The following is a 24,863-nucleotide window of genomic DNA, read 5'->3' as shown; positions in this document are numbered from 1 at the left end:
GCAAGCCCAACCTATGAAAGTCTCGCTCTCCAAGACCCGACGGTGGCCGCGCCTCAGTCCCAGACGAAGTGGATTCACACCATCGTAGGACCGGCGAGCTGATGGCTTTTATCCGACCAGCGGCCTTGACGAAACAGCCATCCCCGGAGCTGGGGATGCCGCTAGTCTCCGGCCCCGCCCCTGCCCAGCTGAGCCTGCGGGATAGGTCACCGCGCCCGCCCCACCAGGGCCCCGCCCCGCTCGGGCCCCGCCTACAACATTGCGGCCTGCATTTCCCGTGAGCCTCGTCGGCTGCCGCTCTTCGGAAAGGAAGTTGCGTCTGCACCGAGGCGGCCGATAAGATACGAATCGCCGTGGGCAGTGGCTGTTGGGTCTGGTGGAGGCGGGACTTCCGTTCCGTCGGGGGTACGTCATCAGGACGCGGAAGCGCAGCGGGGGCGGGAAGGTTGTAGAGCGGCACGTTGGGCTCGGTTTGCAGGTCTTTAAGTGGTCGCACCCTTTTCGAGAGCGCGATCCGACGGCGAGGCGGTCGCAGGTGCTCTAGCTTTCCCGGTAAGTAGGGCCGCCTGGCGGCGCCCAGGGATAAAGGTGTGTGGTCCTGGCGCTGACCTGCTGCCGCGGTCCCTGTTGCCACAGGGCAGTGGCCTCCCTGCCTTTCTTGCCTCCCATCGTTTCTCACTCCCTCTCCTTCGTCTCGGCCGCAGCCCCCGCCCAGCCTGCCCTCCACGTCTGCCTCCGGGAACCCTTTTGAGATGCAGGTTCAGCCCTGTCACGTCTCAGCTTGACGTTCCCCTTCACAGGATGGCCCTCTTGCCCCCCTCACCTCCCCCGGCCCTAACCCGCCTTTGCTCGCTCTGTGCCTCGGCTGCAGGAGACACCTAAAGATATTTTGGCATCCCTCATCACTCCAATAGAATCACTTCTTTGCTTCCAGAACACTGTTGACGCCTTTTGAAGAGCGCATTGTTAAACATTTTTAGTACGATTGATTGAACGAGACTATATTTTCCCACCGGATTATATGATCCTTGAGGGCAGGAGTAGGGTCTTGCTTATTTGGAATCTCCGCAAGGCCTGGTACAAAAGCACGAAATTTGGAAACTAACAGCCCAAAGTATTCGTACTATTTTTGTGATCTTGGGCACGATTTCCTCATCTATAAAATGGTGATAAGTAAAATAACGAATTTCAAGGATCTTACTAGTGTGTGGTGCAGAGTATGTACTCGGTAAATGTTAGCCTCGTTTTCCTTTTCAGCTTTCATTGTACACAGTAGTTGCTGGGTCTAAGTGAACCGAGAGGCACCATAGATAAGTGATTTTTCTTTCCAGCACTGTGATCGTAGTGATACTATCAATTGGCTGATAACACAGCTTAATGATGTATATTAAAGACAGTAATGCTAAGTGTTGGTATCAACATGTACAGAAAAAATACTTAACCTTCTCCCTGTGATTCACTTGAGGAGCTTGCAGAGTTTATATTTGTGATTTAAGTCTGTGCTTTTCAGATGTGTGTTTCTGAAGAGATGATGAAATTGCAAACGTTTCATTGTAGGGAGCCTAGCTGTTCTGACAACTTTTAATTTGTTATTAAAGTATGGTGCATTTTATATGTGTGTACACATATTTTTTACAGGTGAGTGTAAAGTGCTGACCACTTGCCACTGAACATAGTTGAAACAGAAAATAGGAAGATGGCAGCAAACTCTTCTGGACAAGGTAATGCAGGCTGGAATTTCTTTATTACTAGGAACTTTTTCCCCATATAGTAAGTGTATTTTGATAGAAAATTTAGCATAAGGCAGTTACTGTAGCCAGAATAAAAAATGCATAGCAAAAATACCAAAGTAAAACTCCATATTTGAAGCAAGTCCAACATTGTATCAGATATATAACATCTTTAATAGCTATTAATCCTATATTTTAATCTGAGTTAAATTTTTCACATTGTAAACCTTAGGTCCTCCTCTGACGTCTGTGTTTTCTTGCTCTTTTACTTGAAATCAGAACCGCTTTTAAAGAAGTTGTACTGCCACCAGGCAATATCCATGCCTTTATCTTCATTTGATCTAAAAACTTCCATACACATTTCACCTGTGTTAAGAGCTCCCTAAAGCAAATCAAGCCTGACACTTCCTAAAGAAGGAATTTTTATTTAAAAATAAGTTTTAAAAAGTAAAATTTAATCTCTAGAAAGCATTAAATCCCACTTTGTAAGTAGTTTCCTGCTTAAAAACTTGCAGCAAACCTCTCTTTCCTTTCCATATCAAGTCTCAACTCCTATTTGACCCATCATATTTTTTTTATTACTCGTCTCTGTTCTGACATTTTTTTTTTCCGAGGAAGATTAGCCCTGAGCTAACTGCTGCCAATCCTCCTCTTTATCCTGAGGAAGACTGGCCCTGAGCTAACATCCATGCCCATCTTCCTCTGCTTTATATGTGGGATGCCTACCACAGCATGGTGTGCCAAGCGGTGCCATGTCCACACCCGGGATCCAAACTGGCAAACCCCCGGGCTGCTGAAGCGGAACATGCAAACTTGACCGCTGCGCTACCGGGCCAGCCCTGTTCTTATTTTTTTCATCTTAGTTTTGTCTTATCTTAGACTTCATATTAAATGGAATCATAAAGTGTATACTCATTTGTGGCCAACTTCTTTCACTCAAGATACCGTTTGTGAGATTCCTCTATGTTGTGCCTTGTATCACTAGTTAATTCCTTTTTGTTGCGGAGTGATATTCCATTTAATGAATTTACCACAATTTGTTTATTCATTCTCCTGTTTGGGGTGCTCTGGGGTTGTCTCAGTTTTGGCCATCGTGAATAAAGCTGCTTTGACTGTTTGTAAGTCTTTTTGTAGATATTTGGATAAACATCTAGGAATGGAGCAGCTGAGTGTATAGTTAACCTTATGAAAAACTTGCCCAACCTTTTCCCGAAGTGGTTGTACCCTTCTTACATTTCCTCTAGCAATGTGTGAAAATTCTGGTTGCTCCACATATAGCGTTGTTGGTCTTTTTACTTTTAGCCATTTTAGAGGGTGTGAAGTGACATCTCATTGTGGTATTAACTGGTATTTCCCTGATGACAACTGTTGAGCACTTTTTTATGTACTTATTGACCATTATAAATCTTCCTTTGTGGAGTGTTCAAGTCTTTTGCTCATTTTTTTTTTTTTTAAGATTTTATTTTTTCCTTTTTCTCCCCAAAGCCCCCCAGTACACAGTTGTATATTCTTTGTTATGGGTCCTTCTAGTTGTGGCATGTGGGACGCTGCCTCAGCGTGGTTTAATGAGCAGTGCCATGTCCGCGCCCAGGATTCGAACCAACGAAACACTGGGCCGCCTGCAGCGGAGCGCGCGAACTCAACCACTCGGCCACGGGGCCAGCCCCTTTTGCTCATTTTTTAAAAACTGGGTTATTTCTTTTGATTATCAAGTCGTTTCTTTTTTTAGAATCTCGGTAAAGGTTCTTTATCACTGCTAATTGCATCATTTGCATCATCTTGGAGTTGGTTTCTGTTGACTGCATTTTTTTGGAGTATGGGTCACATTTTCCTTTTTGTTACTCTACTTAGTGATTTGTTTGTTATTGGATACTGCATATTATGACTAATACTTGTAGAGACTGTGGATTCTGTTGTATTCCTCTGAAATGTGGTATTTGTTTTAGCAGATGGCTTGGCTCGACTCATAGTCTAAACTCTTGTCTCCCTTGTCTTGGGCAGCACCTGAAATCTCTGTTCATTCTTTTCAGCTTCCAGTTGCTCCTTTATTGCTGGCTGCCTCGGGTCTCCCCCATATATGTGTAGTTTAACTGGAAGCAAAAACTTTGGGTGGATTTTATAGGCTTGTTTTGGGCTTTACTCCTTCTGCTTTCCCCTTTTTCCCCTAATTTTCTGGCTCCTCTGTCAGCACTGAACTCTGTCCTCTGATACCTCAAGCCAGTAAGGTGATGCTATCCAGGCTGTTTGTGGATTAAGGAGGGCTTCAGGGGTAAGGCCACAAATTCCCAAATCTCACTAGCTGCAGTTTCTGCCTGGTTTTGGTCACTCTCTAGTGCCTTCAAATAATGAATGTTTGATATTTCGTCCAGAATTTATATTTGCGGCAGGGTTAGTCTAACCAAACTATGCCAGTACTGGAAATTGGAAGCCCACTGAATCTGTTTTAGTATAGTAGTTGCATTTAGGACAAACTAAAGGTTGGCTGAGTTTTATAAAAGTGTATTATTGTAAAAAGCTAGCTGTGGTGACAGCTGTACCAGCTGGAAGCAGCTGATCCTGTTCTCTTCTCCGCTCACCTGACCGTGTGTGATTTGTATGCTCTGTGGACCAATCACAGGTCAACATTCCCCTTTTTGGTCTTTGACTTCTTTTCACCAAGCTATAAAGGACTCAGATTAAAAATCATTTAATTTGAACCAAAATGAAAACTAAAAGAAGTCTATTTGGGAAAGAAAATATGCTGCTAAAAATCACACAATGCAGTCCCAATGAAAATAAATTTTAAATTATCCCTCTGTTCTAATAGCACAAATAATTGAGATTTACAATTTGCTTGTTACTCTTTTTTAGCAGTTGCGATAAAACATGGTCATTTTTAGTGTTGCCTTTGATTGATCCATAGTCAAATTCACTATGAAACATTCTGTAATCTAAATAGAAGTGAATTTAGATTGGTCCTTGGCTTTTGTTGCCCTTTTGTCGTTATTTTGTTGGCATCACGGAGCTGCTGCAATTAGGCACCAGCAGAGGGAGTCCTTATCATGTTCTATAGATTCCCAGACGCTCAGTGAAATTTTCAAATTCTTATTTATTTGGATCTATTACATTTTACCCTCTATATTAAATTATTTCTGTACTGTTTACGTGATACGAACTACTTCTTAAGGAGACTGCAGGCCAAGTGCCGTAGTTATCTTACAATGATAAATGAAAGAACAATCACTTAAAAAAATGTTGATGTGTGCATTGTAATTTATTAATACCCCTGGTGTAGGGGACGGAGTCCATTGTGTTCGCTAAGCCCTCTTTCAAGACTAGCAGTCTGTCATACTACAGTAGTAATCAGGACTGCTAAATTTTGTAAGCTCTTGGCAGACAGTTAACTGAAGTTTCATATTCTTCTTAGCATCCATCGTAGTGTGAAACATTTGGTAGGTTCTTAATAATTATTTGATTTATAAGAAGTCACATTTTGGGGCTGGCCCCATGGCTGAGTGGTTAAGTTCACGTGCTCTGCTTCGGCGGCCCAGACCTTCGCTGGTTTGGATCCTCGGCGCAGACCTAGCACCGTTCATCAAGCCATGTTGAGGCGGTGTCCCACAGAGCAGAACTAGAGGGACCTACAACTAGAATATACAACTATGTACTGGGGGGCTTTGGGGAGAAGAAGAAGAAAAAAAAGTCACATTTTGAGAATTTTAATACGTAGCGGCAGATTGTCAAACGAATTTGGCTAAGGTACCATTCCTATGTAAAGAGTCTTTCATTATTGGTAAATGTCAAATATCCTATGATCATGTGGGGACAGTTGAATTGGTCCAACCTGATTTCAGATTCACAGAGAAATCTGGTGAAATACTGTGTAAGGAACATGAATTCTTTCTTTTATTTTATAGTTATCTCAAAATGCTGCTTGTACTAACTATAAGTCCTGCAGATCAAGTGGTGAGAACTGTGATTTGGGGCCACTCTGGATGCTCTTAGCTGGATTTCAGGGTGCTGAGTAGGAGTGAGATGGCATGGCTCCTGGGAGGTGTCTTCCTTGACCTCAGACCCAAGCACAAGTCTTATCTAAACCATCTGTGATCTAGAAGGAAAGCAGATTTACGCTTCAGGCTTGTACTAAAGTGTGCTACCTCTCAATTAAGAGTTTGTCTTGGGGCTGGCCCCGTGGCTGAGTGGTTGGGTTCGTGCGCTCCGCTGCAGGCGGCCCAGTGTGTCGTTGGTTCCAATCCTGGGCGCGAATATGGCACTGCTCATCAAACCACGCTGAGGCGGCGTCCCACATGCCACAACTGGAAGGACCCACAACAAAGAATGTACAACTATGTACTGGGGGGCTTTGGGGAGAAAAAGGAAAAAAATAAAAAATCTTAAAAAAAATGTGTTAAAGACTATCCTGAATTTTCGAGAGAGAAGTGGAATTTAAAAAAAAAAAGGAGTTTTTCTCAGTGATGGATAAAAATCACCTTAAAATTCTAGTACTTGTACCTTTTTAAAGATGAGAATGTGGATGCAAAGACACAATTTGGAGTAAGTTTTTTGTTTGTTTTTAATTTGTATTTCCTTTTTTTTATTGAGTTAATGATAGGTTACAATCTTGTGAAATTTCAGTTGTACATTATAGTTTGTCAGTCGTGTTGTAGGTGCACCCCTTCACCCTTTGTGCCCACCCCCAACCCCATCTTTCCTCTGGTAGCCACTAATCTGTTCTCTTTGTCTACATTTTTAAATTCCTCATATGAGTGGAGTCATACAGAGATTGTCCTTCTCTAACTGGCTTATTTCACTTAACATAATTCCCTCAAGGTCCATCCATGTTGTTGCAAATGGGACGGTTTTGTTCTGTTTTACGTCTGAGTAGTATTCCATTGTATATATATATATATACACCACATCTTCTTTATCCATTCATCTCTTGATGGGCACTTAGGTTGCTTCCACGTCTTGGCTATTGTAAATAATGCTGCAATGAACATTGGGGTGCATCGGACTTTTGGAATTACTGACTTCAAGCTCTTTGGATAGATACCCAATAGTGGGATAGCTGGATCGTATGGTAGTTCTATTTTTAATTTTTTGAGGAATCTCCATACTGTTTTCCATAGTGACTGCACCAGATTGCATTCCCACCAGCAGCGTATGAGGGTTCCTTTTTCTCCACAACCTCTCCAACATTTGTTAGTATTAGTTTTAGATATTTTTGTCATTCTAACGGGTGTAAGGTGATATCTTAGTGTGGTTTTGATTTGCATTTCCCTGATGATCAGTGATGATGAACATCTTTTCATGTGCCTATTGGCCATCCGTATATCTTCTTTGGAGAAATGTCTATTCATGTCTTCAGCCCCTTTTTTGATTGGGTTGTTTGATTTTTTGTTGTTCAGTTGTTTGAGTTCTTTATATATTATGGATATTAAGCCTTTGTCAGATATATGACTTGCAAATATTTTTTCCCAGTTAGTGGGTTGTTTTTTTGTTTCAATCCTGTTTTCATTTGCCTTGAAGAAGCTCTTTAGTCTGATTAAGTCCCATTTGTTTATTCTTTCTCTTGTTTCCCTTCTCTGAGAAAACATGGTGTCCGAAAAGATCCTTTTAATACTGATGTCAAAGAGTGTACTGCCTACGTTTTCTTCCAGAAGCCTTATGGTTTCAGGTCTCACCTTTAGGTCTTTGATCCATTTTGAGTTTATTTTGGTGAATGGTGAGAAAGAATGGTCAATTGTCATTCTTTTACATATGGCTTTCCAGTTTTCCCAGCGCCATTTGTTGAAAAGACTTTCTTTTCTCCATTGTAGGCCCTCAGCTCCTTTGTTGAAGATAAGCTGTCCATAGATGTGTGGTTCTATTTCTGGGCTTTCAATTCTGTTCCATTGATCTGTGCACCTGTTTTTGTACCAGTACCATGCTGTTTTGATTACTGTAGCTTTGTAGTATGTTTTGAAGTCAGGGATTGTGATACCTCCCGTTTTGTTCTTTTTTTCTCAGGATTGGTTTAGCAATTCGAGGTCTTTTGTTGCCTGGAGTAAGTTTTTTAAAGCTAGATTTCTTTTTATCTCACTTTTAATTGCCAAGGCAAAGAGAGTGCAGTATTTTTCTGATGCTAGGATTTTGTTTTGTTTTGTTTTTGTTTTTGAGGAAGATTAGCCCTGAGCTAACATCCACGCCCATCTTCCTCTACTTTATATGTTGGACTCCTACCACAGCATGGCTTGCCAAGCAGTGCCATGTCCGCACCCGGGATCCGAACCAGCGAACCCCCAGCCGCTGAAGTGGAAGGTGTGAACTTAACTGCTGTGCCACCGGGCTGGCCCCCTGATGCTAGGATTGATTGCTAGGCCCCAGGTTCAAATAGGAACGAAAGTGAGTCGAGGCAGAATATGATGTAAAGTAGCTTCAGATCGTTTGTATAGTTGGGAGAGAGCTTGGGATTCCCCAGGTCCATTCAGACTGGCCTGGGAGGCCTGTCCTGTGAGTGTAGCCCAGAAAGCTGCATGCTAATCGGTTGTCCCCTTTGTAATGAAAAACTGTTCACTGAAAGAGAATTGTCAGAATGGGCCTGACAAGATTCTAGTGTTTTAACCAACTAATAGGGAGAGAGAGAATGGTAGATAATAACAGTAATAGCTATTATTTATTAAGCAACTACCACGTGGCAGGGTGCTAGGTATTTTACTTATATTTTCTATATGTCATATAACCACCCTTCGAAGTTGTTACTGTTACTCTACTGGTCATAGTGAGGTAATTTTTATTACTCATAGTGAGGTAATTTTCCTACTGTTAAATAGGTAGTACTGAGATGAGAACCCAGATTGATTCTGTGTGCAAGTCCCCTACTGCACTTTAGCTGGGAGATTAGAACATTCTAGTGATAGCTTCTAAGAAAAAATGGGAGCTCTAGACTAGGGGCAAAAGACCTCTTCTTCAACTTTATATCCCTTCTGCATCTTTATTAAGCAGAAAATCTTTACAGTGAAATGGGCCTGTGAGTTTATCTTTAAGAGGAAGAGAGAAATGAGTGAGGAGGAAAGATTGATTCAGGCAGAAGATATTTCACCATCTCATTTAGCCAGTCCTGAAGACCAGAAGCCTCAATGGATAGAAAAAGTGGCAGTTGCTTAAAAGGAGTAAGTCCTTGGGGTCCGAGTGAGAGAGAACTTGAATACAGAGAGATCACCTGAGCAGACATTAGGGTTTATTCCTTTCCTTTGAGATGTATTTTTAGTAATTCCAAAAGGCGGCTAAGGGTTGAATAGTTTTTTAGTCTCCAAAGTTAAAGGAAGTGTTTGCCATTAACCAGATGCCTAGAAGACTAATTACCGGTACCAATCAATTCATGTTGCATTTTTTATCCTGCTAAGCCTTAGACATCAAGCAGTCTCCCCTGGATAAGGTGTGAGCTTTCACCGCTGAATGCATTTCACATATTTGTGGGCAAAATACCACCACCACCACCCCCTCCTCTCCAGAACTGCCCACGTCATAATCCCCAGACTGTGACTGTGTTACGTTACATAGCAAGAGGAACTTTGCACATGTAATTAAGGTTAAGGGCTTTGAGATGGGAAGATTATCCTGGATTATCCAAGTGGGCCCATTTTAATCACATGAGCCCTTAAAAGCAGAGAACTTTTTCCTGGCTGTGGTCAGAGAGAGGAATGACCACAGAAGAAGGGTCAGAGAAATGCAGTGTTGCTGGCTTTGAAGGTGGAGAAAGGGGACCGCGAGCCAAGGACCTCCAGCAGCTTCTAGAAGCTGAAAAAGGCAAGGGAACAGATTCTCTCCTAGAGCCTCCAGAAGGGAACCCTTGATTTTAGCCCAGTGAGACCACTCACCTATAGAACTGTAGGATAATAGATTTGTGTTGTTTGAAGCTGGTAAGTTGGTGGTAATTTGTTACAGCAGCAATAGAAAAATAGCAATAACACACCATTTAACTATATGAGCCCAAAATCTAGGAGCCATTCGTGAGACCTTCTCTATCACTGTCCTGTTGATTTAACTTCCTAAATAGCTCTGTTCCTTTCTCTCCATTTCCCTGGCCACTCGCAACTCTCATGTCTAGCTTGTTCTACTGTGATAGTCTCCTGTTTTCTCTTGTCTAGTCTGTTCTCAGCGTTGCAGCTACAGTGATCTTTTTAAAGGCAGAAGAGTTATTTTATCCCTCACCCCTAATTAACCTAATTAACTTACTCATCCTTTAGATTTCAGCTCAGGCATTACTTCCTCTGGAAGACTTCTCTGACACTGCTCCCCACGCTCCTAGTCTAGGTCAGGTTTATTCAACCTCCATTCCTACAATAATGATTGTTAGAAATGCTTATAGAATTTTATTGCTCATCTCAGATTCTTTTATTATTATTATTATTCTTTTCTTTTTTATTTTTTTTAAAGATTTTATTTTCCTTTTTCTCCCCAAAGCCCCCCGGTACATAGTTGTGTATTTTTAGTTGTGGGTCCTTTCTAGTTGTGGCATGTGGAATGCCGCCTCAGCGTGGCCTGATGAGCAGTGCCATGTCCATGCCCAGGATTCGAACCGGCGAAACCCTGGGCCGCCGAAGCGGAGCATGCAAACTTAACCACTCAGCCACGGGCCAACCCCTCAGATTCTAATTATACATTCATTTGTGTAATTATTTGGTAATCTCTGTCTTCAGTGGACTGTTTGAGAACCTTGAGAGCCAGAATCATGTCACGCTTTGGCTCATCATTGTATCCTTAGAACCTACCTTAGTGCCTGTATGTGACAGATACACAAGAAATGTATGTTGAATCAAGAAATAACTTAAAACATGTTAAACCAGTAGTGCCACAGTGACTTTCCTCCAGTACCAAACAAATGTCTTAAGTATGGTACTGTGGTTTACTCTATAGTGAAGAGTATATAGTTTGTAGGATAACCACGTGAAAGGATTTGAAGAATACTTTAAAATATCTTTTTAAAAATCATTGTCATGAAAGCAATACAACTGTAATTCGAAAGTAGATTATCCATAACCTCACTAATCAAACAAAATACTTTTCATTCTTTAGTTTTGGATTTTTTTCACTAAAAAGAATTCCAGTTAGTCCTTGTTTAAGTGTGATAGAGCTCTTCGCCTAAAGTGAATATCAGCTGTTAGGTTTTAAATACAATTAGATGTAATGTTAGTTACCTGAGAATATTTTTAGTGACAAAGAAATGTGTGGGAGTTAAGTGTTTCTATGAATGAATGTGGAAATGAGAATCTATATGATTGTAAATAGAGATAGGGTTATAGTTCTAAAAGTGGAAATATTGTTAGAGTATGCTGCTTTATTCTAAGAAAATTGTATTAGGAAAAAGGTTAGTTATAAAGGAATATTAAGTAATTCCTACTGTATACAAGATAATATATTTTATTAATAATATATATTATATATTATATAATATAGTATATTTTATATATATGATATAATAGTATATGTTATATAACATATATATAATATATTAAAAGTATATCATAATGTATTTTAACACTCTGCTTCTAAGAATGTAAAAAGTTATGGGGCCAGCCCCATGGCTGAGTGGGTAAGTTCATGCACTCTGCTTTGGTGACCCAGGGTTTCGCTGGTTCAGATCCTGGATCCAGACCAAGCACTCCTCATCAGCTCATGCTGAGGCAGTGTCCCACATGCCACAACTAGAAGGATCCACAGCTAAAGTATACAGCCATGTACTGGGGGGCTTTGGGGAGAAGAAGGAAATATTAAAAATTTTTTTAAAAAGAACGTAAAAGTTACATGTAACTGTAAGATACATGAAAAAGTAAAATGTGAAATTATGGCAAAAGACAGTGTGTGTTAAAAAAAACAAAAACCCTTATGTAGTGAGTATAATAGATGTTAGTTAAATGTTATGTATTGATGTCCTAGTTAGAGTAAGTTTGTCTAAACCTTGAAGGTGGGAGAATCTTACTATAGAAAATTATACTGAACTACTTCACATAACCAGATAGACTACCTAGTTTGTGCCTTAAATTTCAAGTTTGAAATAAGCTGTTATTATTACCTAAGTGCTATCTATTGACTTTTATATACTTTCATAATATAAACTGACATGTAAATTAATACTAGATTATTTTTTAAAGCTCAAGAAGGAAGCATAGGATTCAGGGGCATTAGACAAGATCAGAAAATAAGGCCTGATAGACCTGACCATCCCCTTTCCCTGTGAAGTAACTTTTGTGGCTCTTGACTGCCTATATGTAGACATTAATCTCTAGACTGTTACGCAAGGGATAACCGTGCCTGGTTGGACTGTGTAGTAGGAGTTGAGAGGGGAAGTTAGAGACATTCAGGAGATAAAATTGGTTGGTCTAGGTCATTGGTTGGATGTGGGTAGGAAGAGGGACATGTTATAAGGATAAAAATTGGGCTTCTGGGTGAAAACATGGGGCATGAAGTGAAATACAGAGATAAGCATTATCTCATCTTTACCAGGGAAGGAGGGCCAGGAGCTACCGCATCTGATGACCTCTTGGTTAACTGTTTTCACAAGTTCTTTAATGTCCGAGGGGATTTTGTGTGTGGAGAAAAATACTCATCACTGCTCATAATTTAATTAATACTCAGTTTATTAAACCTGCTTATCTAATAAACTAAGTTCAAAAATAAAAATTTGTAACCATTTAGAATTGATTACAAGCTTATTTAGTTTAAATTCTCTTTAATAACAGTTTAAATTACAATTACAATTAATATGACTTCTGTAATACTTTATATAGTAATTGCAAAACTTACTACCCTTACAATTAAATCTATTTTAAAATATTAACCCGTTAATATTTCATCAGTTCATTTACTCTCTCTGTACTTGTTTTTTTAATATCTTCCCAGGGTTATAATAATCTTCCCAGACTCTTAGTTCTATACTTTCCCAGGATTATGATAATTTTCTCTACCTTCCTAGGGTTATGGTAATCTTACCACTACCAAAACAAAACAGCATTTCAGCTTAGTCAGAGTTTAGGGTTGCTGATGGATTTGATTCTTAGCTAAAACATAAGATTTGGTTATGCCTTTAAAGATGATTAAAAGCTGTATTGGTGTGTCTTGGGTCTCTTCTACAATTAAACTTTATCTGCTAAGTTAAGGGGATTTTTTTTTAAGCTCCTGCCTTTCTCATCGATTTTTAGTTTCTTGCAACCTGGAGTTATTCCCTGAATGAAATACTTTCTTTTTTTGTATGTGATTAGTGTTTCATAACCCACTGTTCTGTTGTCATTATGAATTGCCCTTTTCTGGTAGCATTACTGCCAGGAATTATAGATGTTTCGTCTCCCAAGAGATCAGGGATCAGGTCTGTACGGTTAGCTCTCTTTAGGGTATTTCATTAATTCATCCAGTTAGAACTCATAGTTTCTACATGGTCATTGCGTGTGACCATGGGTGCCCATCAACCACTGGATCTCCTTTTAAATGGTACGTATGTATGAGGACCTGCACTGATCTGACTCTCCTGTTGGTACATAACTTGCTTTTTCTGGAGCTATCTGGCTTAGCTACAGTTCTCTGTATCTGCCCCTTCCTCCTGCACCTTAACAAAAAAGTACACAGCTATACTTTATAAACAGACATATGCTTAATATCAGGAAAAAAACACCTAAATGTTAACACTAACCTAATTATTAACATAATAACTATTATTTTCACCCTTCTTTACAGCTATCTTTTTATGTACTTTAACTTTCCTTTTTGTATCTTATTATGAATTCATAGCTTATCATGATTCCATTTCTTCCATTTAGCTATAATTATTTTTTTTTAATGTTCCGATCATGACAGCCTGGCTAACCTCAAAGTGGCTTCTCCCTTTTTAAAAAAATCTTCTTGCTTTCTGACAACAAGATTTTCCAGGCACATCTTGATTTTTTTCCCCTGCCCTAAGACATGAAACTAGTACTTTCATTAGAATTCTGGTTCCTTTTAATGGAGGATGGTATTTGAGACCAAAATTAGTTCCCCATGGAGTTGATGATAAGGGGGAAGGCGTTGTGGCTTGCCATTGTAGTGACAAACAGGGAAACATGTTTCTTTTAAGGCATATGTTGTCAGTGGTGGCCCTGTTTAACATTACTACATCTTTTTATATCTTACCATTTTTCTTCATTATAAGGTGTCGTTGACCACTAACACTATTCCATTGATATATATCTTCCTATATGAACCTCCCTCCACCAGGAATGCCTGCCACCCACCCCTTTTGACTATTTGGCAAACTTAGTAAAATGAAGGGGGACAGAATAATTTTTTTTTTTTTTTTTGAGGAAGATTAGCCCTGAGCTAACATCTGCTGCCAATCCTCCTCTTTTTGCTGAGGAAGACTAGCCCTGAGCTAACATCCGTGCCCATCTTCCTCCACTTTGTATGTGGGATGCCTCCCACAGCATGGCTTGCCAAACAGTGCCATGTCCACAGCCAGGATCCGAACTGGTGAACCCCAGGCCGCCGAAGCCAAACGTGCCCACTTAACCACTGTTCCACCGGGCCGGCCCCCCAATTTTTTGTATTGCTTTTATTTGTACAGTACCTAATTTTCAAACCCTTTTGGCAGCTTGCTTTGATAGAAGGAAAGAAAAATTACTCATCAGTTGTTTTGGTGGTAGTTGGGGTAAAGGTCTAAAGCTGTGGTTTGCAAACTATGTACCCTGGCACCCTAGGCTACACCACAGAGAAATTCCTGGGGCCTCAGGGAAAATTAAGTTTTCAAAGGAAACACAACTTGACATTTGTTGGACATCCTGTGAATTAGCTTGAGACAGTGTACAGCTTCACCAGTGCACTACATTCCTTCAGATGATGTCATATTTTTGTAAAATGGGTTTCTGGAAATTGCTTTGATTAAAAAACAAGTACTGTGTGAAAATCAGTGTGGAACAGGACGAGGATGGTAGTGTCTGAACTGATTCCAAGGTTTGAAAAGTTATACAACCAGGCACACACATCCATCCCATAAGTGATTATTTAAAGATGAAATCAAGTACTTTTCTTTCAATTTATGTGTTATTTTTTAATACAACTATAAGATGTTAAGACATCATGCTTATTAGGTTGTTTGGATCTCACTACTTACTAAACAGAATTGTTTGGTATTTCTTTTGGCCTGGGAGTGTCGTACAAAAATTCCTGAGATACTAAGGGCACTGTGAACTGAGAAAGTTTGGGAATCGCTGGTTTGAAGTAATCAGACTGCCCAATAAGAATTCACATGGTCAACCAAATCTCTGATACCAAGTGGAAAGGTACATTCAACTTAAATTTCTAATGAGCCAGCCCCGATGGCCTAGCAGTTAAAGTTCAGCACGCTCCGCTTCAGCAGCCTGCGTTTGGTTCCCAGGCACAGAACCACACCACTCGTCTGTCAGTAGCCATGCTGTGGTGGCTGCTCACATAGAAGCAGCAGAAGAACTTACAACTATACACAACGATGTACTGGAGCTTTGTGGGGGAAAGAGGAGGGGAAGAAAAGGAGGAAGACTGGCAACAGATGTTAGCTTAGGGCAAATCTTCCCCTGCCAAAAAAAAAAAAATTCTAACAGATGAGCTTTTTCAAACCTCCTTTTTGAAACTTCATGCATCCCATTCTGCGTGTTTGGTTTTTTATGACAATTATCTTTATATTTTAAATTTAATAGATTACTACTAAAGAGAAAGAATCAGAATTTTAAATAAAAATAATGCAAATACAAAATTCCTAAAAAATGTCTCAGGTATTAAGACACCTAGAAATTCAGAAAATCAGTGAAAAGAATACTGTAGCTTGGAATTCAAACATTGAAGTCTTCAGAACTCAATGATCTTTTCTATGGCTGTTTCTGGGAGACACATGGCCTTTAAATGAGTCACTGTGGGATTCCAAAATATCAGACAGACCACATTTCTTCTCCTCACGATAGTTCTCTGACCAGCCTTGTCTTTAAAATTGGGAATCTGAGGATCTCTTAACTCCATCTTGATTTTAAGAAAGATATTAATATTGAAATATACAGTTGCATGTCACACATTGTGGGGGCGGTCGGGGTGGGGTACACTTTATCTCTCCCATTTCTCTACCCCTGCCAGGTAGTTGTTATTTCTGATTCTCTAAATCACTGGACTTGAAATCATATATTACTTTGGTAATGGCGTTCCTTTAATAATATTTTGACAAAGTTTCAATTATTATTACATACGCATCCTTTACCATAATATTAGCATCCACAGGCATAAATATCACATACTCTTGGGAGTTTGGCTGTACTAAATCTTTCCTTAAATAGAAGACTTCTCCTGAGACACTCCTCTCTGTAAGGGTGGGTGGAGTAGGTAATGACGTGTGCTGTGTAAAGGCCCTCCAGAGCTTCTTCCCTGGAAGATTTAACTAAGACATCAGGTAGGAAGGAGGATTAGAGTTAGGATTAGAATAGATGAAGAATCACCTAGAAGATCTGCAAAATACTCTCAGAGGTACCAGAATGTATCAGCCTGAGTTATCTGATCCAAAAAGAGGGAGTTGGCTGTTACTAGAATTTGATGACAAGTTGATGGCATAAGCATGAGTGGGCAGAGAACAAAAATGGGAGATGATGAATTCCTAAAATGGGCGTGACAGAGAGACATTTTGCTCGGAGTCCTGGCCACAGTCAGTATGCTGATGCTGGGTTTAAGAGCAGGTTAGTTGAAAATGCTGCAGGCCTCAGCTGCTCCTAGTTCAGCCCAATCTCAGAGTGAACGCTCCTTTTCCCTTGTCCGTCTTGCCCTGTCCCCAACCAATCTCTGCCCTCTCCCCAGGAGAGGAGGGAGAGATGCACCCTACTGCCCAGTTCTCCTTTATAATCAACATAAAATTCTTAGAATCCGTCATGTGAGCGTCCTTAGTGCTTAGGTCTGCTCTGCTTAAAAAAATGCTCCCTCCTTCCCGCCATCTTCTTTCTTTCTTCTAACCCAGTGATTCTAGTCCCCCAGGCCTTTTCCCCCCCATATTTCTTTTCCAGTCCTTTAACTTTTCCATTCGTTTTCTTTTAAATTAGGGATCAGAAACTTAAATGCCTACAGATATAAATAAGTCTGATAAAGACTGTAACAAGCTGGAGAGTGTCCAGGTAAACGGAACAACTATTTCTTAGTTCTAGTTAATTGTTATCATGGGGGCATCCAGACCCTGTTGCCAGATGTTTCTGGTTTTTGGGTTTTTTTTTCGAGGAAGACTGGCCCTGAGCTAACCTCCGTGTCCATCTTCCTCTACTTTATATGTGGCACACCTGCCACAGCATGGCTTGACAAGCGATGTGTATGTCTGCACCCTGGATGCGAACTGGCGAACCACAGGCCACCAAAGCGGAATGTGCAAACTTAACCACTGCGCCACTGGGCTGGCCCGTGTTGCCAGATCTTGAGCTGTTTCAAGAGAAGCAAGAAACCTGAGAATTTTGTAGACTCTCTCTCAGTGTTTACATGTTGGCATTTAATTCAGATTTTTAAAGCGTAGTTGGATGCTGCTCCTGGGCCAGGACTTTGCAACCTCTACTCTAGATCTTATCTAAGTTTGGAGCTCAAAATCAAGCCCAGGATTAAGTATTTGATAAAGGACGTATCTTTGTACCCTGTCTTTTCTGCTCCGTTTCTTTCTCAGAATTGCTTTCTATCAGATGCAATTCTTTGACTTGTTCCTTGAAAGGTTGTGTGTCATTTCTGAATGAAAGCAGTTGAGAAAAAGAAGTATTGTTTTGATCTGAGTATGTCTAATGCTTTTTCCCCCATGAAAGAGGAATTCACAAAGAGGCCTAAAACAGAACTAAGAAACTCTCCACTCCCAGAGATTGTGCAGGAAAAGGATTGGTCCCTGTAGCATTTGGGGGCTCAGAGATTTTGTTAAAAAAAGCAAATGCTGCTACCCATACCTTAGTGATTAAAATTGTTTAGAACTAAGTCTTAAAAGTCTTCCATTGCATATATTGTGTATATCTGTGTATTGTGCTGTTAAAGTTGTTGAGAAATAGGCAGAAGGGAAGCATAACCATCTAGGGAAACTACAGGCATGGCTCATTTAGTGACAGGGACACTCCCTGAGAAACGCATCCTTAGGTGATTTCATCGTTGTGTGAACATCGTAGCGTGTACTTACACAAACCTAGATGGCATAGCCTAGAGACCTAGGCTATATGGTACTAATCTTATGGGACCACCATCGTATATGTGGTCCATTGTTGACTGAAATGCTGTTATGTGGCACATGACTATACTTATTAGTAAGTTCATTATCATGTTAGAGAAAAGAATTTTGCTTTCCGGGTTTCTAGATGGCCTAGGTTTATAAAATGCCTCTAAAATGTTTTTTTCTCTCTCTCCCTTTTCTTCCCTTACCCGCTCTCTTTTTTAGGTTTTCAAAACAAAAATAGAGTTGCAATCTTGGCAGAACTGGACAAAGAGAAAAGAAAATTACTAATGCAGAACCAATCTTCAACAAATCATCCTGGAGCGAGGTATTGAAGAATAATGTGGTTTTTATATTCAGTGATAAAAAAAACTTGGACAAAATAATTCAAATTGGTTAGCAGTGGTTTGTTTCTTTAACATTGGAATTTACATTATGTTTCTTAGTTAGATTTGAAAAAGTTAGACTGATTAGATTTTAAATATTTTAATTCTAATTAGAATATTTCATTTTCCCTACAGACTACTCTTTAAAAAAGAGGAGTTTTGTATGTTTTTTTTGTTACTGAAATTATTGCTAGTGTCCCACTTTTAAACAGTCTGCAAAGTAGGTAAAATTTAGGTAGCTTAATGATCTTTATCATATTCAGTTTCTGCCATCTTGAGTCTCTCCCCTGAGATCCATTATCCCCTTCAACCGCCACCCTAACTTTCTCCTCTCTTTTTTCAGCCAGACCTCTTAAAGGAGTTATCTATGCTCAGTTCTGCTTTCTGATTGACTCCTCAACCCACTACAATCTGACTTCCTGGCCCCTCGTCCCCGCACCAAAGAACAGGTTCGAGCCCAGGTCACTTGCAACCTCCTTGTGGCTAAATGTTGTGGCCAAAGTCCTTTTCCTGTTAGACATCTTCTGGTTAGACATCTTAGCATTATTTGACACCACTGATCCTTTGCTCTTTAAAATTCTCTTTCTTCTTGTTATACTATCTTGATTTTTTTTTGCAGACATTTCTCCACTGCCTCTCTCTTGAATATTGATGTTCCTCAGAGTTCTGAGAACTCAGTTTCCAAGTTACTTCTTTTCACTGGACAGTAGCATCCACTTTCACAACCTGTTAGTTATGTGGCAGTAACTTTCAAACATTTGCATCTCTAGCCTAGTCCTCTCCCCCAAGCACCATACTGCCTCCTCCACTTCAGTGTCCAACAGGCGTTCCCAGACTAAACTCATCTTCCTTTCCCTCTAACTACTTAATCTTCTTGGGTTTCTTGTCCCAGTGAGCGGTGCTGATCTACTAGTTACCAGAGTCAGAAATGTGAACTTTAATTGTTTGTTGTTCTCTTTCACTTCCATCTCCAAGCATTTATTATTCTCATGAGAGATAAAACATGAGATACAAACGTAAGTTTATACTTTGAAATGTGTCTTGAATCTGTCCATTTTTCTTCATTGCTGCTGGTGCTGCCCTCGTCCTAGCCACTCTTCATTTCTTGCCTCAATTACCATAACTGCTTCCTCATTGAATTTCCTCTAATCTTAAGTCCTCTTGAATACGTTTATCAGTTGTGTAAGTTAGGGTGTTTTAATCTGGAAGTAACAGAAAACCAACAAAGTTGGCATAAACATTAGGATGTGTGTTAACCAGGAGCATGAAGGTAAGGTGGTTCCAGAGTAGCCTAATGCAGTGGAACAGCAGTGTCAGCAGTGGCCCAGCTTCCTTTCGTCTTTCCTTTCTGCCTTTCTCCATGGGTCAGCAGCTCCCTAATGGTCAAAGTATGACTGCAGTAGCCTAGGTGTCACCTCTCCACTGAGCCACCTGTAGAGGCAACAGCCAGGAAGGTTCCTCTCCTATGTCCCTTTCGTAAGAGTGAGGATAATGTTCTCCGAAGCCTTCCACTGGACTGCCCATCAAGTCTAGTTGCCCAGAATTGTGTACCTTTCTTTTGCTTAAACCAGGAACCAGCAAGGGGAATGGCATTGTGTTAGACCAGTCGAAGTTCACCCCTTGAGGGATGAGCCTGGCCTGCCCTTAAAGCATGGGACCACCAATAATTGAACTAAGTTTGGGTTCCATTAGCAAGGAGGAAGGGAGATAAACAGATGTTGAGGAGGTGACCACACTATCTGCCATAGCATTGGTCTGTCTGAACCGTCCTGAGGTGCTTCTGATCGTGTCACTCCTCTCATAACACTCTTTGTAAGTCTCCCTTTACTGTTAGGATAAGGTCTACATTTCTCAGTTCATTTCACAAGGCTATTCGTATCCTGACACCTGCCTTCCTCCCCAGCCTCATTTTTTGCCAACCCACTTCACCGCTCCCCAGCCCTGCCCTCTAGTCCTACTGAACTCTGATTTCTTCAAACATGTCAAGCTCTCTTGCCCCAGGTCTTTTCTTTTTGCACAGTATACACCTTCTGCTTGAAACATTCAATTCTTCATTTTTCACCATAAATGGAACTTTATGATGGACTGGAGTACCTCACATCTGTTTGAAAGTAGGACACCATAAATCATCAATAAAAAGGAGATAATTTGAAGCCCGAGTAAATAACATAGGCTTTCTTCATATAAATTAACGTAGACAGTGGGAGAAAGAAAAAAGACTTATTCTGGAAGGTCTTTTTTATCCCTATAAAGAGCATATAATGATAAATATGATTGAGAAGTAAGGAAGTCCCTACCTTAAACAGCCGAGTAACTAAGATTCCCATTTTAGCATTGCGCTTTCGAGACCCTCTCTTAATAAGGACTTCCGGGATCATGCTGAGCAGCAGCATATTGCAGCCCAACAGAAGGCAGCTTTGCAGGTGAGCAAAGTGTAACTGACATTCTCGTCTCTGGAGACTTCCTGCGTCTTGGAAGCCAGCGCAATTCCTAATTTGTATTTCAGTGGAGCAATATCAATAAAAATGTTCCACACATAATTGCAGTGGTTTGCTGACGTTCAGTCACACCCAAAGGATTTGAAGGACCAATATAGCAGTAATGAAAGTATCTTTTATGGTGCTGATGCGATCATGATTGATTCTGTGCTGTACCTGGCGAGGGACTGTTTGTGCACAAAAGTCGAGGATATTTGGATAGACAGAATGATCTTAAAAGCTGAGATGGCTAGTTTAATAGTACATATATAGTTTTTCAAATTTGTCATGCCATTATATCCTTTGATAGTCTTACGGGTTTATTAGTGTTGTTTGGATTCTTTTTTTAAGGGTCGGCATGACTGTTGTGCATGATGAAGACTAACTCTTACCGTAGGAATGTGATAATCCATCAGTTTAAAAAATAATGTTCTTCATAGTAATATATAGTTTAAGTATTATACTGATCTTGGATAATTTAATTAAGATTCCCAGAGACCTTGGTCAAGACATCGTTATGCTTTTAAACCTTAGAATCTCAGAATTGGAAGGGATATTAATGATCATCTCACTTTAGATAACTTAAAAACGGTCCTCCTTTCTGTAGTGGCAGGAGGACGTCACTGGTGGTTTTCTGTTCTTTACGTTCCAACGTTCTCTACAAATCACCAGTAATCAGCCGCCTTTTCCCCGCTCTCCTTCCAACTACTGCCCTTCCTCAGCTCCTGCTTTGTCGATCAAGAGCAGAGGACTCTGCAACCTTTGTTGCTAGTCCCCCCCTATCCCGCAAGGAACAAAGTAGTTCAGGCCTTTGACTGAAGACATGAGTTCATTTATGACTCGAGAATCACACGGGAGAGCGGGCATGATAAATGGGTACTGGTGCAACTTGTTAATGTGAATTCTTTATTGGTGTCCATCTCCTGTGTATTTAAACAAAATTAGCAGCATAAGAACTGATTTTTAAAATAAATTTGGTGTCAAGCACTCAGAAAGGATAAGTAATTTTAGCGCCTCGGTTGAAGAATCATGACTCTTACTAGCTTAATTGCCCTTTTTTCCTTTTTTTTTTTTTTTAACTCTTTCCCAGCACGCACACGCACATTCATCCGGATACTTCATAACTCAAGACTCTGCATTTGGGAATCTTATTCTTCCTGTTTTACCTCGCCTTGACCCAGAATGAAGAAAATATTTGTACTGAAAGTGACTTTAATATCAAATGCCAAAGCTACTATCATTCAGTGCTGCGTGAACTGTGACTTGCAGAATTTTGGTGAACTTTTCTATTTTTTGCTTCTTTAAAAGAAAGGTATGTGTAAGTGAAAGAAAAAAAGGAGGGTAACCCGGATGATGAGAGCTTTGGAAATTGTTTTATCTGAGAAACCGATTATGCTGCCAGGACTGTAACTGCTTGTCACGCAGTTTGATTTTTCACCCTGAATCAGACTCTGCATCAGACGGCACGCCACTCACCCCCAGCCCCCAACTAGTTGGACTGAGTATATCATGTTCATAGTGGACTTTCAAGGGCCATTTGTGGTACTTTAGAGAAACAAGGGTGCTTTTTAAAAACATGAACTACTAGGCTTAAGTAAGTTGCATTTGTGTTTGCTGTTCATGGAACTGATGTCAGTGCACCTTTTCAGTTTATGGGCAATGTGCCATCCTGAATATCCCTTAACTCATAGCTGGTTCCCCTATTCTCAATTTTAAAAGAAAAGATAAGACTAAGTTACCAACCAGTCTTAAACATTTTTTATAAACCTATGCCACTATAAATTATGTGACTAAATGCTGTTAAAAACAATGATAAGAAATGTAATGGTTTTAAAATTTGTACACGCTCTTATTTAGTGTTACTGCATAAATGGTGTGCCTGCATGGTCGCGTTGTCTGTTTTTGTTCTAATTAGAAATGTATGCAAGTTGAGCCCCTTTTTAATTATTTCAAGGAAGAAGGAGTTAGATTAAGCCAATTTCTCAACATGCCACATCTTTAACAGAATTTGGGCTTCTAACTTAAATATGCAGTTCTCACTACCTTAGCCTAATCCAACAGAGTTAGAATCTCTAATTCAAAATAAAGTCTGAAAACCATGGGTTAGAGAATTCAGTTTTCATGATAGGTATTTATAAACTCATAGATTAGTAGGTCTCTGAAACTTAGAGGTCGTTTAGCTAAAATCCTACATTTTTTAAATTTTTCACTAGGACTGAAATTATATTTTACACTATATCACAGATATAGTATTTTATATAACTACTTATACTGACCTCATCTTGGCCTTGAGTCCCACCCGGTCCTCTCTGCTGGTAGGATGAAACTTAAAATTCCAGTTTGGGTCAATATTTAGTCCAAATTCATCTCCCTTTTCAGAGTGTCCTCTCCCTCCTTCCCTACATATTGGCACCAGCCACGCAGCCTCATCTTACCCAAACTCTGTGAAGCAGGAGGAGTCACAATCCTCATCTATGCACTCACAAAAGCACTCACAATCCTCTAATCTATGAACAATCTAGACTTGACTGTGCCATTTGGATTCTCTCTTGAGAATCTGAACTGATTTTCTTCAGTTGGGTGAGTTGGCAGCTGTCCCTGTTGTAATGGTCACCATTACAGTAAAGGTGCCCCTACTCCTGCTGCTGAGGAGCTCCCCAGGGGCCCCTGGGTCCCGGCCTGCCTCAGCTCCATCCAGCTATTCCCTGGGCCTCCTAATAAGTGGCCCTCATTTTCCTGAATTAATTTGACTAAGTTTCTATTCTGTGTGATCCTTGACCCACTGGCATGCTTCTAAATCTATCTACTGATGCTAGGGAGATAAAAAAATTTGGATTGTATAATTTTTATACTATTGAACCCTCTACCTGATTTATGACTTTTATAACCTAGGTAAAGAGATCTTTTTTCCCAGTGGTATCTTTGCTAGTCTCTTAGCCTGATAAATAGATGTGGCCTAAATCCTGCAGTCCTGGCTAGTGAGCACTTCCTCCCACTCCTCTCCTTTGAGTCACTTATAAATTCAGTTCAATTCCATGTATATGGATTAATATCTACTCTGTAAAGTGCGTTAGGGGCAAAGATGAGGGACACCTGCTCTTCAGGCAGTCACAGTGCGGAGCAGCCTCCTCTGGTAGTGACAGAGGACGCCAGGCTGCAGGGAGTGGGAGGGGACAGGCATCCTGGAGCGTGGAGCAGTCTAGATGGGCCTAGAAGTATCGGTATGATGTTACCTGGCAAGAGGGAAGAGCCGCTCCAGGCAAAGGTCAGGATTTCATAATCAAAGAGAAGCAGGAACCAAGACAATTGTGAGGCCTGCAGGGAATAACGGCAAGGGCAGCAGTGGACTCAGAAGCCCCAGGTGAAGTTCCAGCACGCTTCCCTTGGGTTGCAGGTGAATTTGGCGTGCTCCCTCAGCCTCTCTACATGTCGTCCCATCTCGTCTGTAAAATAGGAACACTCTGCCTATTTCATAAATTGTCTAGACCAGGATTTTTCAAAGTGCAGATCTCAACCCATTACTGAATAGAGAAGCCAACTGAATGGCTTAATGGTGTGTGACTAGCTTTTTTTTTTTTTAAATAAAATAGAAAACAGCGTGCGTGGCATGTAGTAACAGGAGGTTTTGTTTCATCAATCTTCTGTTTGTGTGTTTTACCTATTGTGTTCATTGTGTGCTCCACCAGTGTGTAAGGTCCTTGAAGACAGGGATTTTGGTTTCCCTTCTCCCCTCCCTGCCTTCCTCTTTGTTCACTACTGTATTCTGCTTAGAATAGTATTTGGCGTATAGTAGGGGTCAGTACCTACTTACTGAAGGAACGACTGAATGAATAAATATGACCCGGATCATGATGTAAAGGGTTTTTTTTTTTTACTGTGAGTCATGGCAAAAAAGTTTTGAAAGCCACTGGTAAATGATACAGATGATAGTGCTTTGTATGATTCTGGAATAAAAACTGAAATGACTCAATCATTGCAAAGGCAGATTTTTTTTCTGAACAATCTAGACGCTGTCTCAGGTTGTCTCAGTTCTTTGCTTCACTTTGGCAATAAAAACTCAGCCTTTAAATGAGTTTAATGAGGCAAGGGTTTTGGCAAATATGGTTACACTAAG

The 24,863-nt window shown here is 40.4% G+C and overlaps 1 protein-coding gene across 1 annotated transcript; it reads left to right on the top strand.

Annotated features, from left to right (window-relative positions):
- The first annotated feature begins 412 nt into the window (after positions 1-412).
- INIP (INTS3 and NABP interacting protein) lies at positions 413-24,601 on the top strand. Its single transcript, XM_046663793.1, has 5 exons — positions 413-552; positions 1,639-1,721; positions 18,112-18,214; positions 20,605-20,695; positions 21,840-24,601. The coding sequence occupies exons 2-5, from the start codon at positions 1,697-1,699 to the stop codon at positions 21,933-21,935; spliced, it is 315 nt and encodes a 104-aa protein (XP_046519749.1). The 5' UTR covers positions 413-552; positions 1,639-1,696; the 3' UTR covers positions 21,936-24,601.
- Positions 24,602-24,863: the final 262 nt, after the last annotated feature.

Source organism: Equus quagga, chromosome 1 (assembly GCF_021613505.1).
Source record: "Equus quagga isolate Etosha38 chromosome 1, UCLA_HA_Equagga_1.0, whole genome shotgun sequence".
NCBI lineage: Eukaryota > Metazoa > Chordata > Mammalia > Perissodactyla > Equidae > Equus > Equus quagga.
The sequence above is the reverse complement of the archived record's forward strand: the minus strand, read 5'-3'. Positions and strand labels throughout refer to the sequence as shown.

Coding starts and splice junctions, on each gene's coding strand:
- INIP (XM_046663793.1), top strand. CDS start 1,697: ATGGCAGCAAACTCTTCTGGACAAG. Junction 18,215..20,604: donor ACAAATCATCCTGGAGCGAG/GTATTGAAGAAT, acceptor TTCCCATTTTAG/CATTGCGCTTTCGAGACCCT. Junction 20,696..21,839: donor AACAGAAGGCAGCTTTGCAG/GTGAGCAAAGTG, acceptor ACTCTTTCCCAG/CACGCACACGCACATTCATC.